The following is a 20,250-nucleotide window of genomic DNA, read 5'->3' on the forward strand; positions in this document are numbered from 1 at the left end:
CCTTTTTTTAAAAAAACCCCAAAAGATCTCCTCTTACTGGGGCCACTACCATAGTATGTTTCATTATCTCATCTTCTCACAAAGCATATTTAGATTGCCGCAGGGGTCATTGTGTTTCTAGTTTTGAGAATCCGTTTCTTTAAAATACCCGTAAGAATTACGCTCTAGCAATAGGCATTCCCATTGCCCATTTCCAAATATAATGAAGTGTCATCGACACCCCCAAAACACACCTGCTGTGGCACACGAGCCACTAATGAGGCTCGTATTTGCGTGGGTTTCAAGTGCCAGGGATGCCTTTCTCGGAACACCTTTTGTTTTTGAAGAATCTATTCACAGTTAACGGGGGAAAAAATGTTCGAAAGCGAGCCATTAACACATCATTGGATTCTTGTTTCCAGCAGACAGCTGTGTTGTGCTTAATGCAATAGGGCGTATTTACTGACGCCTCAATGCTGTTCTTTTAATTCCCATGAATTTGACACACTCAGCACTCAAGTGTGCATGGCTTCATGTTCTTTCTTAGTTTCATTATATGTTTCCTCCTTCCAAATCATAAAAGCCTCACTAGATATCCATAGGCCTGGAATAATAAACACTTCATTCTGAAGGCTTCCCTTGTTTCTGCAAATTCACTGAATTAAAATCCTTCATGTCTTGAAACATGCTCGAACCTTCTACAAGAGGTTTTTGACAATTGCTAGATTTGTTTGTCAGGAGGAAGGAAATGTTGGAAGGACAGTACTGAGTATTTAAGAAAGGTAAAAAGGCATGCTGTATTTATAGCCATAGAAGGCCGAAAAAAGAATGCCATGAAATAAAAGCACATAAATGGTATAACACACAAACTCTTTACAGTTATTTTTCTTAATCTTCTATTGCCATTATGTGCCACCATAAGAAATAATTTCATTCCTTTCATCTCCAATCAAGTTCATCATTCTCATTAGGTTCTACTCTGGTTCAGGTCTCTTATTTCATGACTTTCAATAATAGTTAACATAATAGCTGACTAAACTGCTCCCTCCCATGACTTCTAATACATGAAAGCCAAGCTTAGAAAGATATTTACTTATCTTGAATCCCACACCTTCAATTACTTAAAAAAAAAAATTACCAATATATAGGATACTTCACTAGAGAAGAGAGAGTTCTAAGTGCTTTGGTCTTGGAAGTGATTTTCTATCCAAACAAATGCACTTGATTTCCAGCATTTATGACCTCCTGGCGCCTGTGAGATGCACCCTTCCACAAATGGAAAGTAGAACCTGTTTTAGGTAAAGATAAATGAAGAGAAAAATCCTAGGGTGATCAGCCCTGGAGACTCGTTCCAGTCACTGTTGTGTGACTGCCAAGTGGTTGTCATTATTTTGAACAGCTTCCAGCCCAACTTTCAAATAAGATAAAGAGATTAATTTACAGCAAGTGTATGTGTACGCCATGGGAAAGGGCTGAGAGTAAGTATGTCTTCCTCTAATTGTCATCCCATATGGACAGAGGGATGCAGAAATTTGTAACTGTCAGATTTCCTAGAATTGGAAACCATTCCTTTTCCAGATCGTTTTAATCAAACCTGGTATTCTGTCAACTTCCTTCTTTTGCTTTTTTAGGTGGTTCGAGATATTCTTCTGATTGGACATAGACAGGCTTTTGCTTGGGTTGATGAGTGGTATGGTAAGTCAACTCCCCCAAAATCAGTTATAGAACAACTTCATAACACATTGGCTTGGACTTTCAGTCCATCTGGCTTCAACTGCTACCTAGAAATTCAACAACAAAGGCAGAGCTATTGCTTCCTGTATTGAAAATAGCATTGTCCGTGGGACATAATGAAGAAGAATGTAATGATAGAAGCTTGGTCTAAAATAACCACAGCACTTAATTATTGACTAAGTAGGACCTCAATATGTTTGATGCCTGCATGCTTGATAGTGCAGGGTTCTATAATCCTCTGTTGGATTGGCTTCAAACCCCTCTAATTTATCCCAGACCTCAAGATCAATGCTGCCTTGATCTTGTCGTTAAGCATCATATCAGGTGAAAGCAGTCCTTTGACTTGAGTCCTTTGAAACACTCCCTCACCAAAAATATAAGGACTCTGGAGGGATTCGAGGGCAAAGAAATTGCTGACCCCTTAATTCTAACTGAGACTGTTGTTCTAGCTTTTTAAAAAATGATCTGAGAAGAATTAAACCAGTTCTGTATATTTCCAGTAAGTGAAAAGAAACAAGGTTTGTTTCATCCCGTGATGGATGAACCACACTTCCCATATCTGCAGTGCTATCATTTTGTCCACGTGAATCCCCTACATTCCCAGAATCAGTCATCAGAGGCTTGAGTCCTTGACTATAAAAAGAAACAAACACACCCAGTTGGTGACTTGGGTCAGATCTGATTGCCTAATGAAAATGCTCTTCTCTTTGGCCTTTTCCTAAGTCACATTGAATTCGTTCTCAGCATAACCTCGATTGCATTTTGGTGCCTTTGTATCATTGTTTCACCAATGCCCTCTCTCTTCTTAGCTGAAGGCATCAAATTTAAAGTGAAAAGTTACAGTGGACTGAACAGACAAAGACAGTGACTGTTAGCTGTTTCTGAACCATATTTTTCAAAATAGGGTTTTGTAGGCTATGAGTATGCTTTTTTTTTTTTCTTTTTCTTTTTTTGCACAGTTTTCCCAGATCCACATCTTCTGAAAAGCAAATACATCTTTGCCTCTTCCTTGGTTTGCCCAAATGCAGACCTCTAGAAGAGATGCTTTTGAAAGATCACCATTTGCGTTCTCTTAATCACACGCCCCTGGGCTTCCCTAATGACTCAGTGGTAAAGAATCCGCCTGCCAATCCAGGAGACTTGGGTTCGATTCCTGGGTTGGAAAGATCCCCTGGAGAAGGAAACGGCAACCCCCTCCAGTATTCTTCCTTGGAAATCCTATGGACAGAGGAGCCTGGCGGGCTACAGTCCATAGGGTCACAAAGAGCTGGACAACTCAGCAACCAGAGAACAATAATCACAGCCGCCCAGGACCTGGGATGCTGTTCACAGGCAGCACTACCCCGACTGGCCGCACGTCGCAAGTCTCCCCGGCACTTCTTTGTGGTTGTCTGTTGTGAGACGGGAGGAGGGAGAGTCTCCTGTGATTACTTCCCCAGATCACTAAACAGATCTTTCTGGTTGTTTTTTCTGGGGAGCTTTTCACAGATTCTTAGAGGGACACCCCAAAGGTTAACAACTGCTGGTCTCCCCCAACTTGCACTCCTCCACGCTCTTGGTGTCCTAAGGGAATTTCAAAAGGATAGTCAAAGAATAATAGGCTCAAACTGGTGAGAAGTTTGGTCAGTGAACTGAAGCCTGAAGAGCCAAACCTCGACCATCTTCAAGACCAGGAGACAGGGCAACGTAATAGATTTCTCTGGAATACCATGAGGCCTTCGAGGACTTTTCAGAAAAGGCAGTGTGAAAAAGGGTAGCTGCACCCTAACTAAGAAGACACAACACTGCAAGCCTGTGACCAGAAAAGAGAGTCTGAGTAGAGGCAGGATAAAGGACCAGAAAATGTGGGCAGGCCTCTAGTAAAGGAATGGCTGGGGTGCAGAGGACAAGGGCCGATTTTTTTTCCATCTCAACCAAGCCCTCAGCAACCAAGAGACTTAAAGACTTTTAGTCCAAAAAAAAAATCTCAGACTATTACAAGGGCCCAAAGCTAGAATAACGCATCAAAGGAAGGCCTTTAAAAAGAGAACACCTACTTAAGATGGAGAGGTGGAGACAGGAATTAACTCAAGGAGCCTACTGACAAAAAGCCCTTTCTGTATCTGAGTGCAGAAAAACAGCATGTGGTTTAGTGGACGTAGATCATCAGGGCACCGTGTACTCCCCGGAGAAGGCCTCCACCCGCTGTATATACAGTCCTAGCCCCAACGAAAACAAGCAGCCTTTTCACTCCGCAAAGGGTCTGAGACCTACCCCATCAATTTCATGTAAATTACTGGCATCGTTGTCCCCAGCTGAGCGGCTTGCCAGGAAAGTGGTGGCTCCTTCATTACACAGATGCAGATACTCAATCAACTAAACGCTAAGAACCCTGCCCACAACCCCTTCCTTATTCAAGGTAACGCTGTGTACTGCAAGCCTTTCAGGTAGACGGGTGTGTCATCGCCCACCAGCACAGCCCTTCAGTTTTGGGTACCTGAAGTTGTTTATTTTTCTTTGGTCTATATAGGCTCAGTGAGGCTTTCACTAGTAAACATGGAAAGGGTTCAAAGTAAAGAAACCCTTTCCTATAGCTTATGGCACTTATGCTCCCAGTGAGGTCCTGGGCCTGCAACCTCAGCATCCCTGGAGTACTTGTTTCAAATGCTCAGACTCCACCCCAAACCTGCTGAATCAGATACTCTGGGGGTGTAACCTGGCACACCCCCTTGTGTTTTAACAAGCCCTCCAGGTGAATCCTAAAGGTTTTTTGGTTTTTGGTTTTTGTTTTCATCTTTTGGCCACGGTGCTAGTTCTCCAATCAGGCATTGAGCCCGAGCCCCAGCCCCCTGCATTGGAAATGCAGAGTCTTAACCACTGGACCGCCAGGGAGGTCCCAAAAGTTTTAAGAACAACTTTAAATCAGATTGAAAGGACAGTTTAATTAATTCAGTCCAAATTTAATTAGACTAGAAAATGGTAGATGTCTTCAGGGCCAACTGCTAAACTCTGGTGCCTTGTAAGAGTTACAAAAAGGCACCCCTTCCAAGCAGATTCAGCAGGTGCTGTCGGCTGAGCGCTGAATTTTAGTTCTGTTGACCCTGGGCTGTGCTCCTACAGTGCCCAAACTATATACCTTTATACACTGGCAGCCCTGTATGATGTCTTTCTCCCTAATTAGACTCACCACCTCCAGTGCTTGCTGCTGCTGCTGCTAAGTCTCTTCAGTTGTGTCTGACTCTGTGCGACCCCATAGACAGCAGCCCACCAGGCTCCCCCGTCCCTGGGATTCTCCAGGCAAGAATACTGGAGTGGGTTGCCATTTCCTTCTCCAATGCATGTGCTTAACTGAGTTGTATTTTTTTTTTTTTTTTTTTTAAAAAAGGACACTATAAATGACAGTAATCATTTCTTGCCCAAGGATTAATTTTGTATCCTTCCTGAATTTTAGCATTTGACTGTCCCAATAACTATTTCCCTAAACAGATTTTATTCTGCTCTTATTTGTCCTAAAGTACAACCGTTTCTACTGTTGGAGTAGTTGAGTTTGGTTTTCAAAGCCTTGATTGGTCTTTATCCGTGAGCCTTGGGTGTCTCCTGCATGACTGGAACACTAATCAGAAAAAAACAACTGCATATTTTAGAAGATGGGGTAAAAGAAGAGGTGAATAAAAATAGGCAGCCCAGCCTCACCAAAGCTTGGTTTTGCTTCACAAATCTGACAGTATTTTGAGAGGAACACAGAGGGTTGCCCAAGGGAGGCTGTGATTGAGTGGAATTTCATGAATCCTGACCCTCCCAAAAAATAGGGGGTTGTTCTGGCTAGTACAGATGAAACTCCCTCACAAAAATGACTTAGAGATCATTCTGGAGTCCCAAGAGCAATCTAACAGTGAAAGAATCAAGCTGAAGTTGGAGAAAGAAGCTGACTCAAAGGCTAGCATTAGCCGGTTAATTTCACCAAGCCAGCATTTTTTAATGGTTGCACGTTTCCTGAATCATGAATTTAAGTCCCATGTCTCTTAGGCAGCATTTTATGTGTATCTGCTTACATTCATTTTTCTGGAAAGAACCCATTGCACTCCATCACATTTTCAAAGGGATCTGTGACTCTGCTCTCCACCTCCCCAGATTAAGAACTGTAGAAAAATCATAACTGTAGATTACAATTCTAGATCTTGTGATCTGAATTACAAGGAAAGGGTATACACCAAGCCTTGAGGATTAGCTACTTTCACTACAGGAAAAAAAAAAAGTAAACTATTTGTAATAAGCACCTGTTGAATTTATAGCCTTTTTAAAAAAAAAAAAAAAAAAGCACTTCCCAAAGGATGGGCCACCATTTTGTTGAAGTCAAAGGGGTATCAGACATAATTCTTGATTGCTGGAGCTTCCTCTAACCCAGCCACTTGTTTAAGACTTCCATTTTGTCTTAGAACAACAACAAAAGAAAAAGTTACTTCTGTTTAGGCTGACAGGCCTGGAAATGGAGAGAAAATATTTGTAGAAGGAAATAAAATATAATATGCCATTGGCTAGGTTACTGAATTAAGCTATATGACTCTTTTTTTTGAAAGTTATATAATTTTTTAAATTTTTTTAAAATATAAATTTATTTATTTTAATTGGAGGTTAATTACAATATTGTATTGGTTTTGCCATGCATCAACATGAATCTGACTCTCTATTAAAACTGTAATGAAGGAAAATTCCTGACTGCAGACATTTTGTTTGGTGGCATTTGGAGTGTCTCTGTACATTCAGCTGACTTCTACCCTAAAGGCCTTTCAGATATACAATCTTGCCTCCACTTCCATTTAATAAATTCTTTAATAAATCTTTAATAAAATGATTGAAAGAAAATTGCCACCATAAGCAAAACTGAAAGATTAAGAGAAGCTATTTGCAATATATGTAGCCAACAGAGGACTAATACCCACAATATACAAAGAGGTCCTATAAATCAAAAATCCAGCACTCACTAGAAAAAAGGTAAACAACCTGAATAGGTAAGCCATGGAAGAAGAAATGCAAATAACCAGTGTCTTCTCTACTAATCACAAGAAATGAAATGAAAACGGCAAGAAGATATGACATGTGCCCATCTGATAGCAAAATTTAAAACGAGTGACAATAATCCAGTTTTGGATAGGTGGGAGAACACACTAACAGTTTCTATAAAAACTGATGATGGGAAATACAAATAATCTGTGGCCCAGTAATCCCAGCTCTAGATACTCATTCTTAAGGAATACACATACGTGTTCCTGAATATAAATACAAAGCTATTCAGTGTAGTGTTGCTGATAAGAGCTAAAATCTAGTCTCCATGTAAATGTCCTTCAACAGAAATATGGTCAAGTAAATTATGATACCACTCATATGATAAATATTGTGTGTTAAAAAGAATAAGGTAGTTCTATATGTACTGGTATGGAAATATGTTCATTTTCCATTAGTGGAAAAAGTAAGCCAGAGCAACTTGTATCATATAGTAGACTATAGTATGATTCCATAAATGTGAAAATAAATGAGACTGTATGTGTGTGTGTAATGTGCATGTGTAACACATGCAAATTCATAGGAAAAAACCTGTCAGTGGTTATCTCCAGAAGGAATAGGATTGATACGGGAAGTTAAATCAAACTCTTTTCTCTATATAATCCAGTACTATTTGAATTATTTCTATGGAACATAATTCACACATTAGTTGAGTGATTCAATAAGTAAATAATAATTGAAATCCACATTTTATAACAAAGCAGAAAATAGTTGAAGCAGACCAAGACTCATACAGAGGTATATTTTGCTTAGTTCATGGTTTAGGAAATTGAAGGAACTTCTTAACAAATCCTCTGAGTCCAGAGCTTCTTTAATAAGGCTGGGCTGGTGGTAGAGGAGAGAGTTCTACCCAGGCCAATTTGGTGTGACCTTCACAACCCACTCCAGTACTCTTGCCTGGAGAATCCCACGGACGGAGGAGCCTGGTGGGCTACAATCCACGGGGTCGCAAAGAGTCGGACACGACTGAGCGACTTCACTTTCACTTTCACATGCTGGAATAGAAGACTGGGGTCTGCTTACTCTCTCACCTGAAAGAGGGTGAGAAAAAGAAGGACAGAAACGATCTTGCAAGAGGACAAAGACAGGAAATCTTGCAACAAAGAGAATATTTATGCCGCCAGATGATCAGTCACCCTCTAATGGCTAAGTGTCAAAGATACTGGGATACAGCTTCCTTATCAGAAGAACTTTGGAACTAGGTCCAGTAGTCTCTTAAATCAGGCCATTAAGCAAGTATTATATGTTTAAGAAGACTTCATTTAAGAAACTCTACTTGAAAAAAGTAAATTATGACCTTTCAGATCTGTAAATTAAGGGATAATTAAATTCAGTTATTTGCAAAATAATTGACATAGGATTCCTTTAAGAGTTTATCTGATATACATAAGCACTGTTTTGCTGGGGACAAAGAGATCTGAACCTAAACTGTGAGAAGTCGCTCTGATCCTTGAAAATCAATTAGTAATGAAGATGAATCCACTCCAAAAGTATAATCCATCATCGGGCATGTGTAATTGAATTTACTAAAAAATTGACTCATTTATAGATTTCAAGGTAATACACTTTGCTGAAGCAGGATGTAGTGCATTCTATCAGATAACCTGAATAAGAACATTTTCACTTGATTAGGCTTTCCATAAATTACTGAGGAATATTGACATCATTTCCATAAGCATGCATGGTATGAGAGGATAGTTCACGATTTAGACAAACATTTTCCTTCAGCATTGGCTGGGACCAAATTATCATTATCTTTTAGAGAACCCCCTGTACTAGGAGGTTCATTCTTTTTTCTGTTTTTTGTCTGTTCATGGCAGTGAAAACACTGAATCCTAACCAGTAGATCACCAGGAAACTCCCTAGAAATGTTCATTATTATGTGGTCTAATTGAGAGATTTTTTTTCTTTAAGATGAAGTTTTCTGCAACTGTTTCTTAACTCTTCATTTAAAAAAGGGGGGGGGGGATCATGATTCTAAAATCAGCAAATACTCTTTTCTAAAGTATATCTTCTTATACAAGTGCAAATTGATGGTATCCATCTTCTAATGACCCCAAATAATTGATTTTGAAATAACATTCTCTTTCTTTCTTACAGAAATAATTCAGATTTGATGTAGAAAATTTAGAAAATATAGATAAGCAAAAGGAGAAAATTAAAATTTCAACTCCTCAAAACAATCACTGTTAACATTTAGAAGTGTATCCTTTTGTTTTTTTCTGGCAAAAATGATTTCTTTTACCTCCAATATTTTATTTAACAATATACCAAAGCTATTTTTTTATATTGTTCAATATTCTTATGCATCATTTTTAATTGCTGCATAATACTATCAGGCCCCAGAGTTGTTTTCAATTTTTCACTATTATGAACAAGCTAATAATGAGTATCTTCATTATTAAATCTTTCTTCACATCCATAAAAATCTTTGAAAGCCCCTAGTCACACAGTTTAAGCCCCTGTTAACATTGAGCTAATTAAAGATAAAGAATGATTTCCGTTGAGATTCGCTAGAACAAAGAAATGAAGCCTCCTTTGTTTCTGTTTTTAAAATTACTAGCATGCCAGTGAGGGGGGAAATAAAGTGTGTAATGAACGTATGTATGAAGAAATTTCTTTAATTTTAAACTCTTAATTTAAAATGATCTCAGTATTCATTCCAGGTATATTTGGGTTTAAGAACTTTTGATAACTGGGCATTGAAATTAAAGTGGTTGTATTGAAAGGATGTTATTATTGTTAACAAAGATGCTTTTGTTCTATTCACAAAGCAGCATCTCTTTACTGCTTTGCAGTTACCTTGATTTTCTAAAAGAAAAGCATGCTCTTCGCTTGGCCAGACTGTTGCTTAGCATTCTTGATACCTACATTGCTTATGGATGGCATTTTTGATTAACGGTTTCAGGGTGTGGGGGTGTCACCAGCTAAATAATATCACCCAGGTCTGGATTTAGAGCTGCCCTCCATCTTGGCCCCAGACCACACTGAATTAATTCATAAACTTCTCACAAGTCTGCCCTTTGGAATTGAAGAGACTCTCACGTGACACACAAGGACTGATATAAAAAGACAGCAGACCACATGATGCAGAAGATACTAATGGAAAAATTCCAGCTGTAAATACTCGCTCTAAATCCCCACCAAGCTAATTAGTGATCAAGGTGGTAGCTTGATTAACCAATTGTTGAGCATGTACCATTCATTGTAAAGAGGCATGAAGTTAAATTCTTCCAGGAGAGTGGCAGAGGAATCCCCATCTGGGGAAACTGCTAATGAATCGTTGTAAAATATCCAAGGAGTGGAGTGGGGAGTGCAGGATAAAGCAACAGAAACATTTAAAGTGAGACTAATTATTATTTTTATGCATTGCACATACCGAAGATAACAGGTTCTTTGTTGAAGTTTTTTATCCCTTGGATTTAGACAAGGTTTCTCAACCTTCTCGGCACCACGGACATTCTGGGCCAGATAACTCTTGGTCGGGGAGGGAGGAGGCCTGTGCTACCACATCCCTGGCACCTCCCGGACGTGCCCGTAGCACCTCCACCTCTGTCGTGACAACCAGAACTGTCCCCTGTTTAGAACCACAGGATTTACGAAATTATTATTCTGAAATCCTGAAAAAATCTGCAGAATCAGGCCAAAAAGTCATAATGTCATGTGCCATTTTATTTATAGAACTGTGTGGGTGGAAGTAGTGGCAGCCCTCTTCATGCTGTTAGGCTAGACTTGAAGTTCGGGGTAGATCTGCACTCTCTGGCACCATGTGTTCTGTGCAAAAATACATCTCTGTGTGAGCACTGCACCCAAATCTCACCAGGAGCAGTGGGCATCGTTTCTCTGCCCTTAATGCCATGTCTCTTACAATAGCAATGAAAGTGTCCTTTCTGTTGTTGAATGCATTGCTGTAAAGAATCTCCAGATCTATTTTGAAAGGTATATGAAAGGTAAGTATTAAACCACACAGACTTGACCCTGTCCCTTACAGGGATCTTCTAACCATGCTTTTAGGAGATCTCAGGCTATAACCCTAGCTAATACTTCCTACCCACCTAACTCACTGTACAAGAATCACCCCTAAATAATCTCCATTCTTCTCAGCTCTAAGACTGTTTTGACTTAACTCCCTTGTATTCACTCCGCCTTTGGCTGGTTTAGCTAACTTTATGATTAACTCTTCATAAAGTTAGTGAGTTCCCCGCTTTTTTACTCCTCTCTTTGGCTTCTGCTAAGCTGCCATCGTCCCCTAAAGTCTTCCCCATTGAAAGTTCGCCTTTAATAACGGAAGTTGCCAACGTCTTGACCTTCTTTCAGATATGACAATGGATGATGTTCGGGAATACGAGAAAAACATGCATGAACAAACCAACATAAAAGTTTGCAATCAGCATTCCTCCACTGTGGATGACATAGAGAGCCAGGCCCAAACAAGTGTATGTAGAATTTTTAAAACATGTTGCCCACTCTTTACCAAACGTACCCATAAACCGATCTTTGAAATGACTTCAAACGCATCAGTTCTCAAACTTCCACAAAAAAAGCGTTGTAGCCCAGAGGCTGTCGGTGAAGAACCTGAGCTGGGTCTTAACTGGACGATGTTACCTCTTGCTTCCAGACATTTCTGTTCTTTAAAGCCGCTTGACTCAGAGGTTACGTTGTCTTGGTCATAAAACCAAGAGCATAGAGAATGGAAACATTTTGTGGCCTGCGCCACAGAAGAACAGAGGGCTAGAAACGGATGTCACACGAAAGCTAGAACATCAGCGCCAGTAACTTTTAAAGACATCGTTAACGTTCAGTCATTCGTTTCAGGGAGGGCTATTGGCTCATCTGGTATTTTCAGTTTCTTTGCATTTGCTTTGAAATGCTTTCCATGGCTCTTTATGGCTGTCTTACCCTTGGTTCCTTTTTACTTAGGTTCCTGCCCAGATGGGGCTGCTGCCCACGCATACACACTGGCTGAGCACTGAGGTGGGGTGAGCTAGGTCTAGCTGGGACCTAAGCCTCGGAGAGCCCAAGGTTATTTAATGGCACCTTGGTGACTGGGAGCCGACAGTGTGCTGTCTACATGCCAGCATCTTAAATATAGTTCCATCAGTCATCCGCGCTTATGAGAAAGAATTACAGATAACAAAGAAAATGTAATCACCAAGTCATTTTCATGTATCTTTGGCTAGAGCTGTGGTCTCTTTGGGTGCCAGCTTGAGCCCACTTGTCTGTCAGTCCCAGAATAATGCATATTAGCTATGTAAGAAATTGACAGGGTAGTTTCAGAAAATTGAGAGCTGGCTCTTGTTGTGAATGCTTTAGATTTGTGAAGACCTCTGGTTGCACCTTGGGAATGTCGAGTGAACTGAGAGCATGTCTTGGGAATGTGCCCTGTCAGGCATTATGTGCTGCTATGGGCTGCATGTGGCAGCCCTTGAGGCTGAAATGGCCCTAACTCTTCTTGCATGCCGTGATTGGATTTGCAGAAGCTGTTTGGATCAGACTTAACTGAAGTGTTCCAATGGAGACGCTGGCCAGTTCTATAGGGCTTCCCCCTTTCTCTCTCCCCGTTCTAAAGTTAGAAGTGCTCGTAAGGAAACCGTCCTTAAATTTCCATCACTCTCAGTTACCTTTTCTTCAGGAATGTTGATACCTGTCCCCCCTCAGCCGCTGTCTGAAAGCTGCTCCCTATATAAGCATGACAAGACAAAGGAAACCAGAGGAAGGGGGAAGATGCCACATAGCGAAGGATACTACACAGCGCTTTCCTCAGTCTGTTCTTACAGCTTAAGACTCTTAATTTGGTTTTCTTTCCATTTTACTCTGATTATTACTGTTGGAAAGTCAGTTTACCGTTTAGACGGTGATACCTGGAATGGGTCTCCCCATGGGAAAGCCGGTGCATTCTCTGGCTGCAACTCAGAACCCTTCCCATAACTTCAGTGTCAGAAATGCCTGTCTCCTCAGAAGTTACACAATGTGGTTATCTTTAAATGCATACCACACTTGCCTTATTCTTTGAAATTCCATTAAATTGGGAAGGGTCATTGATTTTTCCATATTTTTCTTCTCTATCATAATGAAAAAGTTGAAATCAAGAGGCTGCTGTCCATCACAAAATTACATGGGTGCTCAATAAATTTAGATGTACTTCCTGAGCAGAGACAAACTATATTGAAACTGGGCAAAATGAACATCCATGGCCCCAGCAATAAGGAAATAACAGTCTCCTTTTCAACTGAGCAGTTTCAACACATTTCAAGGGAGAGAACTTCTAAGAGACTGAACAGGAGTGTAGAATCAAGATTCTGTACTTTGGGGGATTTCTGCCCCCTGCTGGATGTGTGGAGTAGCGCACCATTCAGCCACTTGTAAAGAAAACCTGATTTTTCAAAGATAAACTTTGCTGAAATTCACTGGAACTTTTCTGAGTCTCAGTTTTATTTTGAAATACCTCTCTTTAAAGAACTTAATCTTATTTCTTAGCTTATCTAATAGGCTTAGTGTTCTAAGTGGTAAGTTTACAGGTACAGTTCTTGCTATATTCTGAATTTTATATTCTATCAACATGGGCATAATTTTTTTATTTCCTTTGTAAAAACTTTTCCCTTCCAGAAGATTTTAATAACTGTCCCCAATAAATACTCTTAAGGATTTTTTTAAACATATTTCTGCTTTGCTTTATGTTATGATATGACTAGAGATCATTTATCTTAATGACTAATACTATGTTATGAATATTCACTCCATAGTTAATATTTCCAAAGTGCCTGTATGTTTCATACTGGTTTATGTAGTGTCATCCAATGAAGGCTCACCAGCTAAGTTCATGGGAAAGGACACAAGGGAAAACATGGGTCTCTGGGAAGATAAAACAGGTACAGAAGCCCATGGTCAGCAGGTTTCACCTTTTACACCAGGACAAGCTTGTCGGCCTTCACTCAGAGCTTTTTTAATAAGACCAGTTACCTATTTTCCCAGTTACCAGTAACAAAATTGGCAAAGGATACCAGGGATAGCCAGACTGAGAGTAATAATAGAGTTCCTGAGAATGAGAGAAGAAAGGCCACACTATATAAAGCAAATCAGTCCTAAGAAGTGAGTCACCGCTGTTCTGGAGCACAGTGATATTCTTTCCAGATATTATGTCTCATTGGTAGTAAGTGTGTGTAATACATTATTTAATGTATTTACATTAGGGAAGGCTTTGCCTTTGAAAGAATTTTTTTTTAACTTTCTCACATAAGAACATTTCAGACATTTGGCAAGTCTGTATCATCTGACAATGCCCGTTAAATAAGGCGTCACTGAATTTATTTCTTGGATGCCAGATAACGTTTTTTTTCTTTTAAATGAAATTCGCACTGATTTTGTGTTCTCTCTTTTTCTTCTCTGCTCTTTTTCGTTGTATGTTTCCTTGAGAAATTGTTTTGTTTCCTTGGTTTGGGGATAATTAGAAAAGTTTGTTGTTGCTGTCCCATCTTACTTGTTTTTTCATCTGAAAAGATCTCAGGATGGATGCATAGTTAGGAAACAAGTAAGTCCTAGAATGCAAAAAGTATATTTATTGAACAAGAGGATAACATGTTGAGAAATTCTGATACTCTGTTTACCCTGTAAAGGTAAACTTGTCTTTTCATGATCTAAAGTAGTTGTTAATATGTATCATTTGGGGCCACTGATTGCTTTAATTACCTTCCTTTTGTAGAAAAGATGGCCAGGTCTAATAATAGCTCCATATACCACACCTTATCCACAGCACACGGATGTACAGACACATACAACTTGGTGTGGTTTTGTGCTCGCCTGATAAACTCGTCTTCGGAATACTTAAAGTACTCATTGAAAGTGCTTTGGAAAATCTTGGATGGATATTCATAAAGGAATATTGTTTCAGAGGTCAGCCTCAGTAAAAAGGAAAAATTCAGGGTTTAGCATTTCAATGCTAATTTGGGCTAATAATCTGGAGAGCCCCCTTAATCATAGGATTTTAATAGCTCCTTTAAAAAGGCAGAGAGATGAATCCATTTGTGTCTCTTCCAAATACTTGCTCATTTTTTTTTTTCTTTCTATTTTTTGCCTTTAAGACATGACAATGGATGAAGTCCGAGAATTTGAACGAGCCACTCAGGAAGCCACCAACAAGAAAATTGGCGTTTTCCCACCTGCCATTTCTATCTCCAGCATCCCCCTGCTGCCGTCTTCAGTCCGCAGTGCCCCTTCGAGCGCTCCATCCACTCCTCTCTCCACTGACGCACCAGAATTCCTGTCAGTTCCCAGAGATCGGCCCCGGAAAAAGTCTGCCCCAGAAACTCTCACACTTCCAGACCCTGAGAAAAAAGCCACCCTGAATTTACCTGGCATCCACTCTTCAGATAAGCCATGTCGGCCCAAATCAGAGTAACTTGACATGAATATTTCATGGGGTTTTATATTTTCGGTTTTGGGTCTTGTTTGTTTGTTTTTAAGGATCTTCTGATATAGAAAAAGACTGCTTTGTCACTCAGACATGTCCCTTTGATCTCTTGAGTGTGCATGTGGTTAAGTAATTTCACATAGAATATGACTGCCTAAGTCTGCCACAGGGTGTCACGTTAGATGTAAAATGCAAGACTTGCGAAGGACAGAAGAGATCTGTGGCTGCAGCTGGTCGCCAGGGAGGAAGCCTTGTTTATTGGGCATTTGATGAGGTTGGCATGGACTTCAAGGGTAAATAAATGAAAACTTTACACCACTGTGTTACAAGGTATAGTAAAATAATGAAGTTAAGTTTCCTCCCATCAAACGTGGAATTCTCAAAAATTTTCTCAGGCATAACACACCTAATTGGTAAATTATGAACTGCTCCTTACCAATACTTGAATACCAGAAGTTACTAAGATTCCTATTTTGGTTAGTCTGACTCAGGATTTTGGGGCCTAATTAACTCTTTAAATTTTTTGGAAATTTTAATTATCAACTTGTAGAGGCTCCAAGTGCAATTAACAATAACTTATTGATACCTTTCATAGAATTTAATAAAAATGCCACTTGTTTCTGTCTTTTAATAACTTCCCCTTTGTGCCCTTGTGGCCTCAGAAATCTTTAAGAATTACATGGATAAATATGACCATAACAGACTGATATTGAATGGTTTGGTTTAGGAACCAAGAGACCCAAGTGAGGCAAATGTCTTTTTTTTTTCCCTACAGGTATCAACGAGCCTTACGTCATTTGTTAAGCTTCTCAGAATTTGCAGTTAATTGAGTAGAATTCACTGACTCTGATTATTCAGAGAAGTTCAGGGTAGAGTAAGCTGCCTGGACTTTAACACTGTCAGACTTGTCTCCATCCCTTTAATGGGACAGGGATATTCTTAATAATATCTGGACCTCCCTGGAATACATTGCCCATCACTGGACCTTAGAAAAGATTGTCATTCTCTTGTTCCTTACTTGAAATCCAAATATCAGGAAGATCGCAAAAGTTGAGTCAACACCATCAGGTGGGAGGAGAAAGTGAGCAGAACGGCTAACTCTTATTAATAGAGTGAAAAGAAGTTATAAAAGATGCCCCTCTGGCCAGCTTTCTTTTCTGAGGGTCTAAGTAATGCAGGATTAGACTCAAGGTTGACGGGAGACAAGATCATTCACCAAAGTGGCAGAAAGAGAACTCTTTTTTGATCTAAAGAGAAAAATCTGCCACCTTTGCACCTCACTGCCTTTAAACACAAAAGGAAGAGTACACAGAATCTAGCATTTGTCCTCCAAGGGAGGAAGAGAACAAGGTAATTGGGCAACTCCAAGGCCCCAGCTAGCCTTCCTGACCATAACCTCCGACCTCAGGAAAGGGACTTTCCCCAAACGCAGATTCCAAAGGAAACCACATAGACCAAGGAGCGCATCCTCTTCCTCTTACACAGGCTCTCAGCCAGGGGGCCCTGCCTGCTTCTCTCTCTCGTGCCCAGCACTCTGCGTAGTGTCCTTCAAGTTACAAACTCTCCCAAGGTGCAAGTGCTGGCCCCAGGAGCCCAGCACCAAGCGTTCTAAGTCGTATGTCAGGTTGTCAAGATCATTTCGTAACCTGTAGGTTGACATGTAGCTTAATAAATATATAAATAAACCCAGAACTCAAAGGAAACCCATTGCAACTAGCTTAGATCAACAGTGCATCTCTTCCCTAAGGATAGTGCCACAGTAAGGCGCCCTCTTTGCATGGTACGGTAGCATGATTTTTGCTTGTGGGGAAACTCGATGTTTTATCCAGAGCTCCTGGACTTCTCCATGGCTCCCTTTCAACACAGTAGTACTTAACAAGAATGTCTGGCTTCAGGAAGCAAAATTCTCCTTTCAGAAGACACTTGCATAGCGTATGTATTTGCTTAACATTTGCAAGCTGAAATCAGGATGGGGTGGGATCATGATATTCGCATGGAATGGATTTGTTTTGAGCACGTTGTTAACACATCTGGCACCTAGTTTTTCTGTCGATGCCATTGCTCATTTTCCATTTTTGTAAAGTAGCTTTTCCTCTATCAAAGTCAACAATTCTATATGCTTTAGAAAGCTAATTCCTGGTTTCCTACTGTGAATTTTCTTTCTCCTATAGCCAGTATAATACCACAGACATTACTCGCAAAACTACCACAGATAGTGTGATTCTTAGCCAACAAATATGTGTGGTCTTAGAGTATGTTCAGTTTTTCTGTCTACATGTGGTTCCCGTGCATTTTCAAAGCGGGGAGGGGTGCAAATATTCTTTTAGCTGCTTCGAATATTTAATCCAGTCATCACAAGGCATAAATGGCTTCAATATTTTATCTATCTTGATTTTCAAGTGTCATTTCACAGTCTTCATACATGGATTTGTTTTTTGTGGGGTACAAGCCTGCAATGAATGTGTATATAGAACATTACTAATTCCTATAAGGATGGAAATTAAATGGCTGCATGATGGAAACTTAGAAGAAAAAAACCAGAAACTTGAATTAATTAAGCATGTTTTGGGGAAAAAATAGAATCTTAACTCAGTGCCTCTGTCTGCAATGTGGAAACCTTCAACTTTGTTCACCAAAATTGTATTATACCTGTATATATATAAATATAGTATGGCAAGTCCAACACCATCAGTTTTAAGTCTCTAGTAGCCAAATTAAAATAATCCACAGAATAACATTTATGTTCACCCCATCTTTGTCTCTCATGTTAGTGGAGACCATCAAAATGAACATAAATTTCATTACTTTGGATGGACTTCAAATTAGAAAATACCCCTGTGCTTTTCATTGGCTGTCGAACAGATCATTGCTTTAGCTGTGCTTTTCCAGGACAAGAAGGCCTCAGTGTTTTTACTGCATAAACTTTGTCAGAAGTCAGCTCTGAAGACCTTTCATTTTCCTACTTTTGAGCTAGAATAAGGCAAAGCAAAGAAAAAAGCATAACAGAGGAGTCCGTGACCTTCTTCAGTTACCACATTATAACTGAAACAATATGCGTTTATTCATGAACTAATTTATAAACCCTTCTGTTTTGGCTTTGCATTTGGGTGTGGGGAAAATGGCTTTAATTTATTTGAAGGCATTAGCCACATTTTTGGTTGTGAAAATAAATCTCTAACTAGCGCAATTGTGCATGTCTTATGTAGACTCTTAAAAAACACAACAGGACTCCCAAGTATTATTATATGGTTTTCTTCCAAGACAGTATAATAAACAGTGACCTAAGAGTAGATTCTGACACTTCTCGAGAAGTCGTTTTTCCATGAAAATTTCATGGCTAATGAATTTATGTGTACTTTTAAATCCTACTCGCCTTAGCTCCTCTTCACGGCCCAAAGACGACTTGTCACTGGCTTGCATAGGTCAACAACAATTATACTTTTCAGAAGGGCCAGAGTATAATTTTACTCCATATGTGATGCGTATTCAGATACTCCCAACACAGAAGGATTGTTTAAATAGTTTTAGTCTCTTTCTGATCATCTGGTTTCAGTAGGCTGGGTGACAATATGCCATCTGAGCCATAAATCTTAAAATTAAAAAAAAAAAATCTGTCCAGCAACTGCAATTGATCATAAATAGACTGTTTAAAACTATTCTTTCCTGCTGAAAATGAAATGTTACAGAAGAGCACAGCAATGGCTTATGGAGGCAACGCATACTGGGTTCTCCTGTGTTCTACCTTCAAATCAGTCTGTTTCATTTGAAATGTAAGTGTTTAAGCTTTTTAGGAGTTAGTGCAATAAGAGAATGTGAATATGTTGAGACCTTTCCAGATGCTGTTATTAATTATCCTTTTGTTGTTAACAAACACTTTAGGATAAGCCTCTCTCGGTGTTTTTGCTTAAACTCAAAAGCCTGTCTGTCGAGTTGCAACTCTCCCCTCAGTTTCTGTGTGTCTCCAAGAGGGGCTGTTTGAGCTGATGTTGTACCTGTGCTGCTTACATGTAGCTTCAAGTGTCAATTTTAGTGTTTACATTGTGAACTGGGATCTTGATTAGTTACATGGTCGATACACCACTGCCGCAGCTGAAGGACCAAGTTCTGGAATGCACAGTGTGATAGACAGCAAAGCCAACAGAAGTTGATCTTCACACATCTTAACTGTGCCAGGAAGCCATCCTCCTATGTCATTTTGCAGCCGTTTTGTGTTTTTTTCCCAGTTATTTATTATTGATAATAACTTACTTTTTCTTACATTCTGTTGTAAATAAAGTACAAACCAATCTTCTTTCCAAGTGTATCTTCCTCTCTCTCTTTCTCAGCTCTTTCCAAGGGAATATTGACAAATTGGGAATTTGTGGGTTGATGGGGAAAGAAGCTATCAAGGGAGAAAGAACAAGCCAATGGCTGGTTCTTAGACCCAGTTCTAGGCGACTTGTATGCAAAGAAGTGTCTAATAGGTATCTTCTGGGCTCAGCCCTTGGTAGGAAATGCCTGGGTGTCAGTTCTATCCAGCTAAAAAAATCGCCACAGTGAGTCTGTAACCTAGTGGGATCCACCCAACAGATCCTTGGTTCCACTCATCAAATGTGAGGCGACAGTCTTGAGTGATAACCAAGAAAAATCCCCCCAAGGTAATCTGTAGGAACACCACCCCAGGGGAACACCAGATTCTCTCCACAGCAGAGCAAGCCAGTTTGAGTTGAGCTGAAATCACTCTGATCAGATGAGAGTTTCTCCAACTCAAGTCGCTCCTGTTGTTCACAGAAGGGTCCTCTGGGGATGGAAGAGTGAGCACAGAAATGCTTTACCCTCCTTGTTCCATAGCCGCCTCGGAGCTTAGCCAGAGCTCTCCCTCCTCTTCTATTCAACCCTGTAACAAATGTCAACGTCCGTATTTATTTTGTTGAAGTATAGTTGATTTACAATGTTGTTAATGTCTGCTGTGCAGCAAAGCAATTCCATTATATATATTCTTTTTCATATTATTTTCCATATTTCATATTTTCCAGTTTTCCATATTCTTATGATTTGTCACAAGACACTGAATAGAGTTCCCTGTGCTATAGTAGGACCTTGTTGTTCAG

At 39.8% G+C, this 20,250-nt stretch overlaps 1 protein-coding gene across 3 annotated transcripts in view; it reads left to right on the forward strand.

Moving 5' to 3' along the window:
* PITPNC1 (phosphatidylinositol transfer protein cytoplasmic 1) overlaps positions 1-19,451 on the forward strand; it is a 266,256-nt gene extending 246,805 nt beyond the window's left edge. For 2 of the 3 annotated variants that reach the window (XM_044938754.2, XM_006043526.4), the window contains exons 8-9: positions 1,611-1,674; positions 14,832-19,451. In XM_044938754.2, coding sequence (XP_044794689.1) covers positions 1,611-1,674; positions 14,832-15,148 — 381 coding nt within the window. In that variant the 3' untranslated portion in view covers positions 15,149-19,451. Of the gene's footprint in view, positions 1-1,610; positions 1,675-11,070; positions 11,190-14,831 lie in introns of all 3 variants that reach the window. The other variant, XM_045164777.1, reaches the window with a different exon arrangement.
* Positions 19,452-20,250: the final 799 nt, after the last annotated feature.

Source organism: Bubalus bubalis, chromosome 3 (genome assembly GCF_019923935.1).
Source record: "Bubalus bubalis isolate 160015118507 breed Murrah chromosome 3, NDDB_SH_1, whole genome shotgun sequence".
NCBI lineage: Eukaryota > Metazoa > Chordata > Mammalia > Artiodactyla > Bovidae > Bubalus > Bubalus bubalis.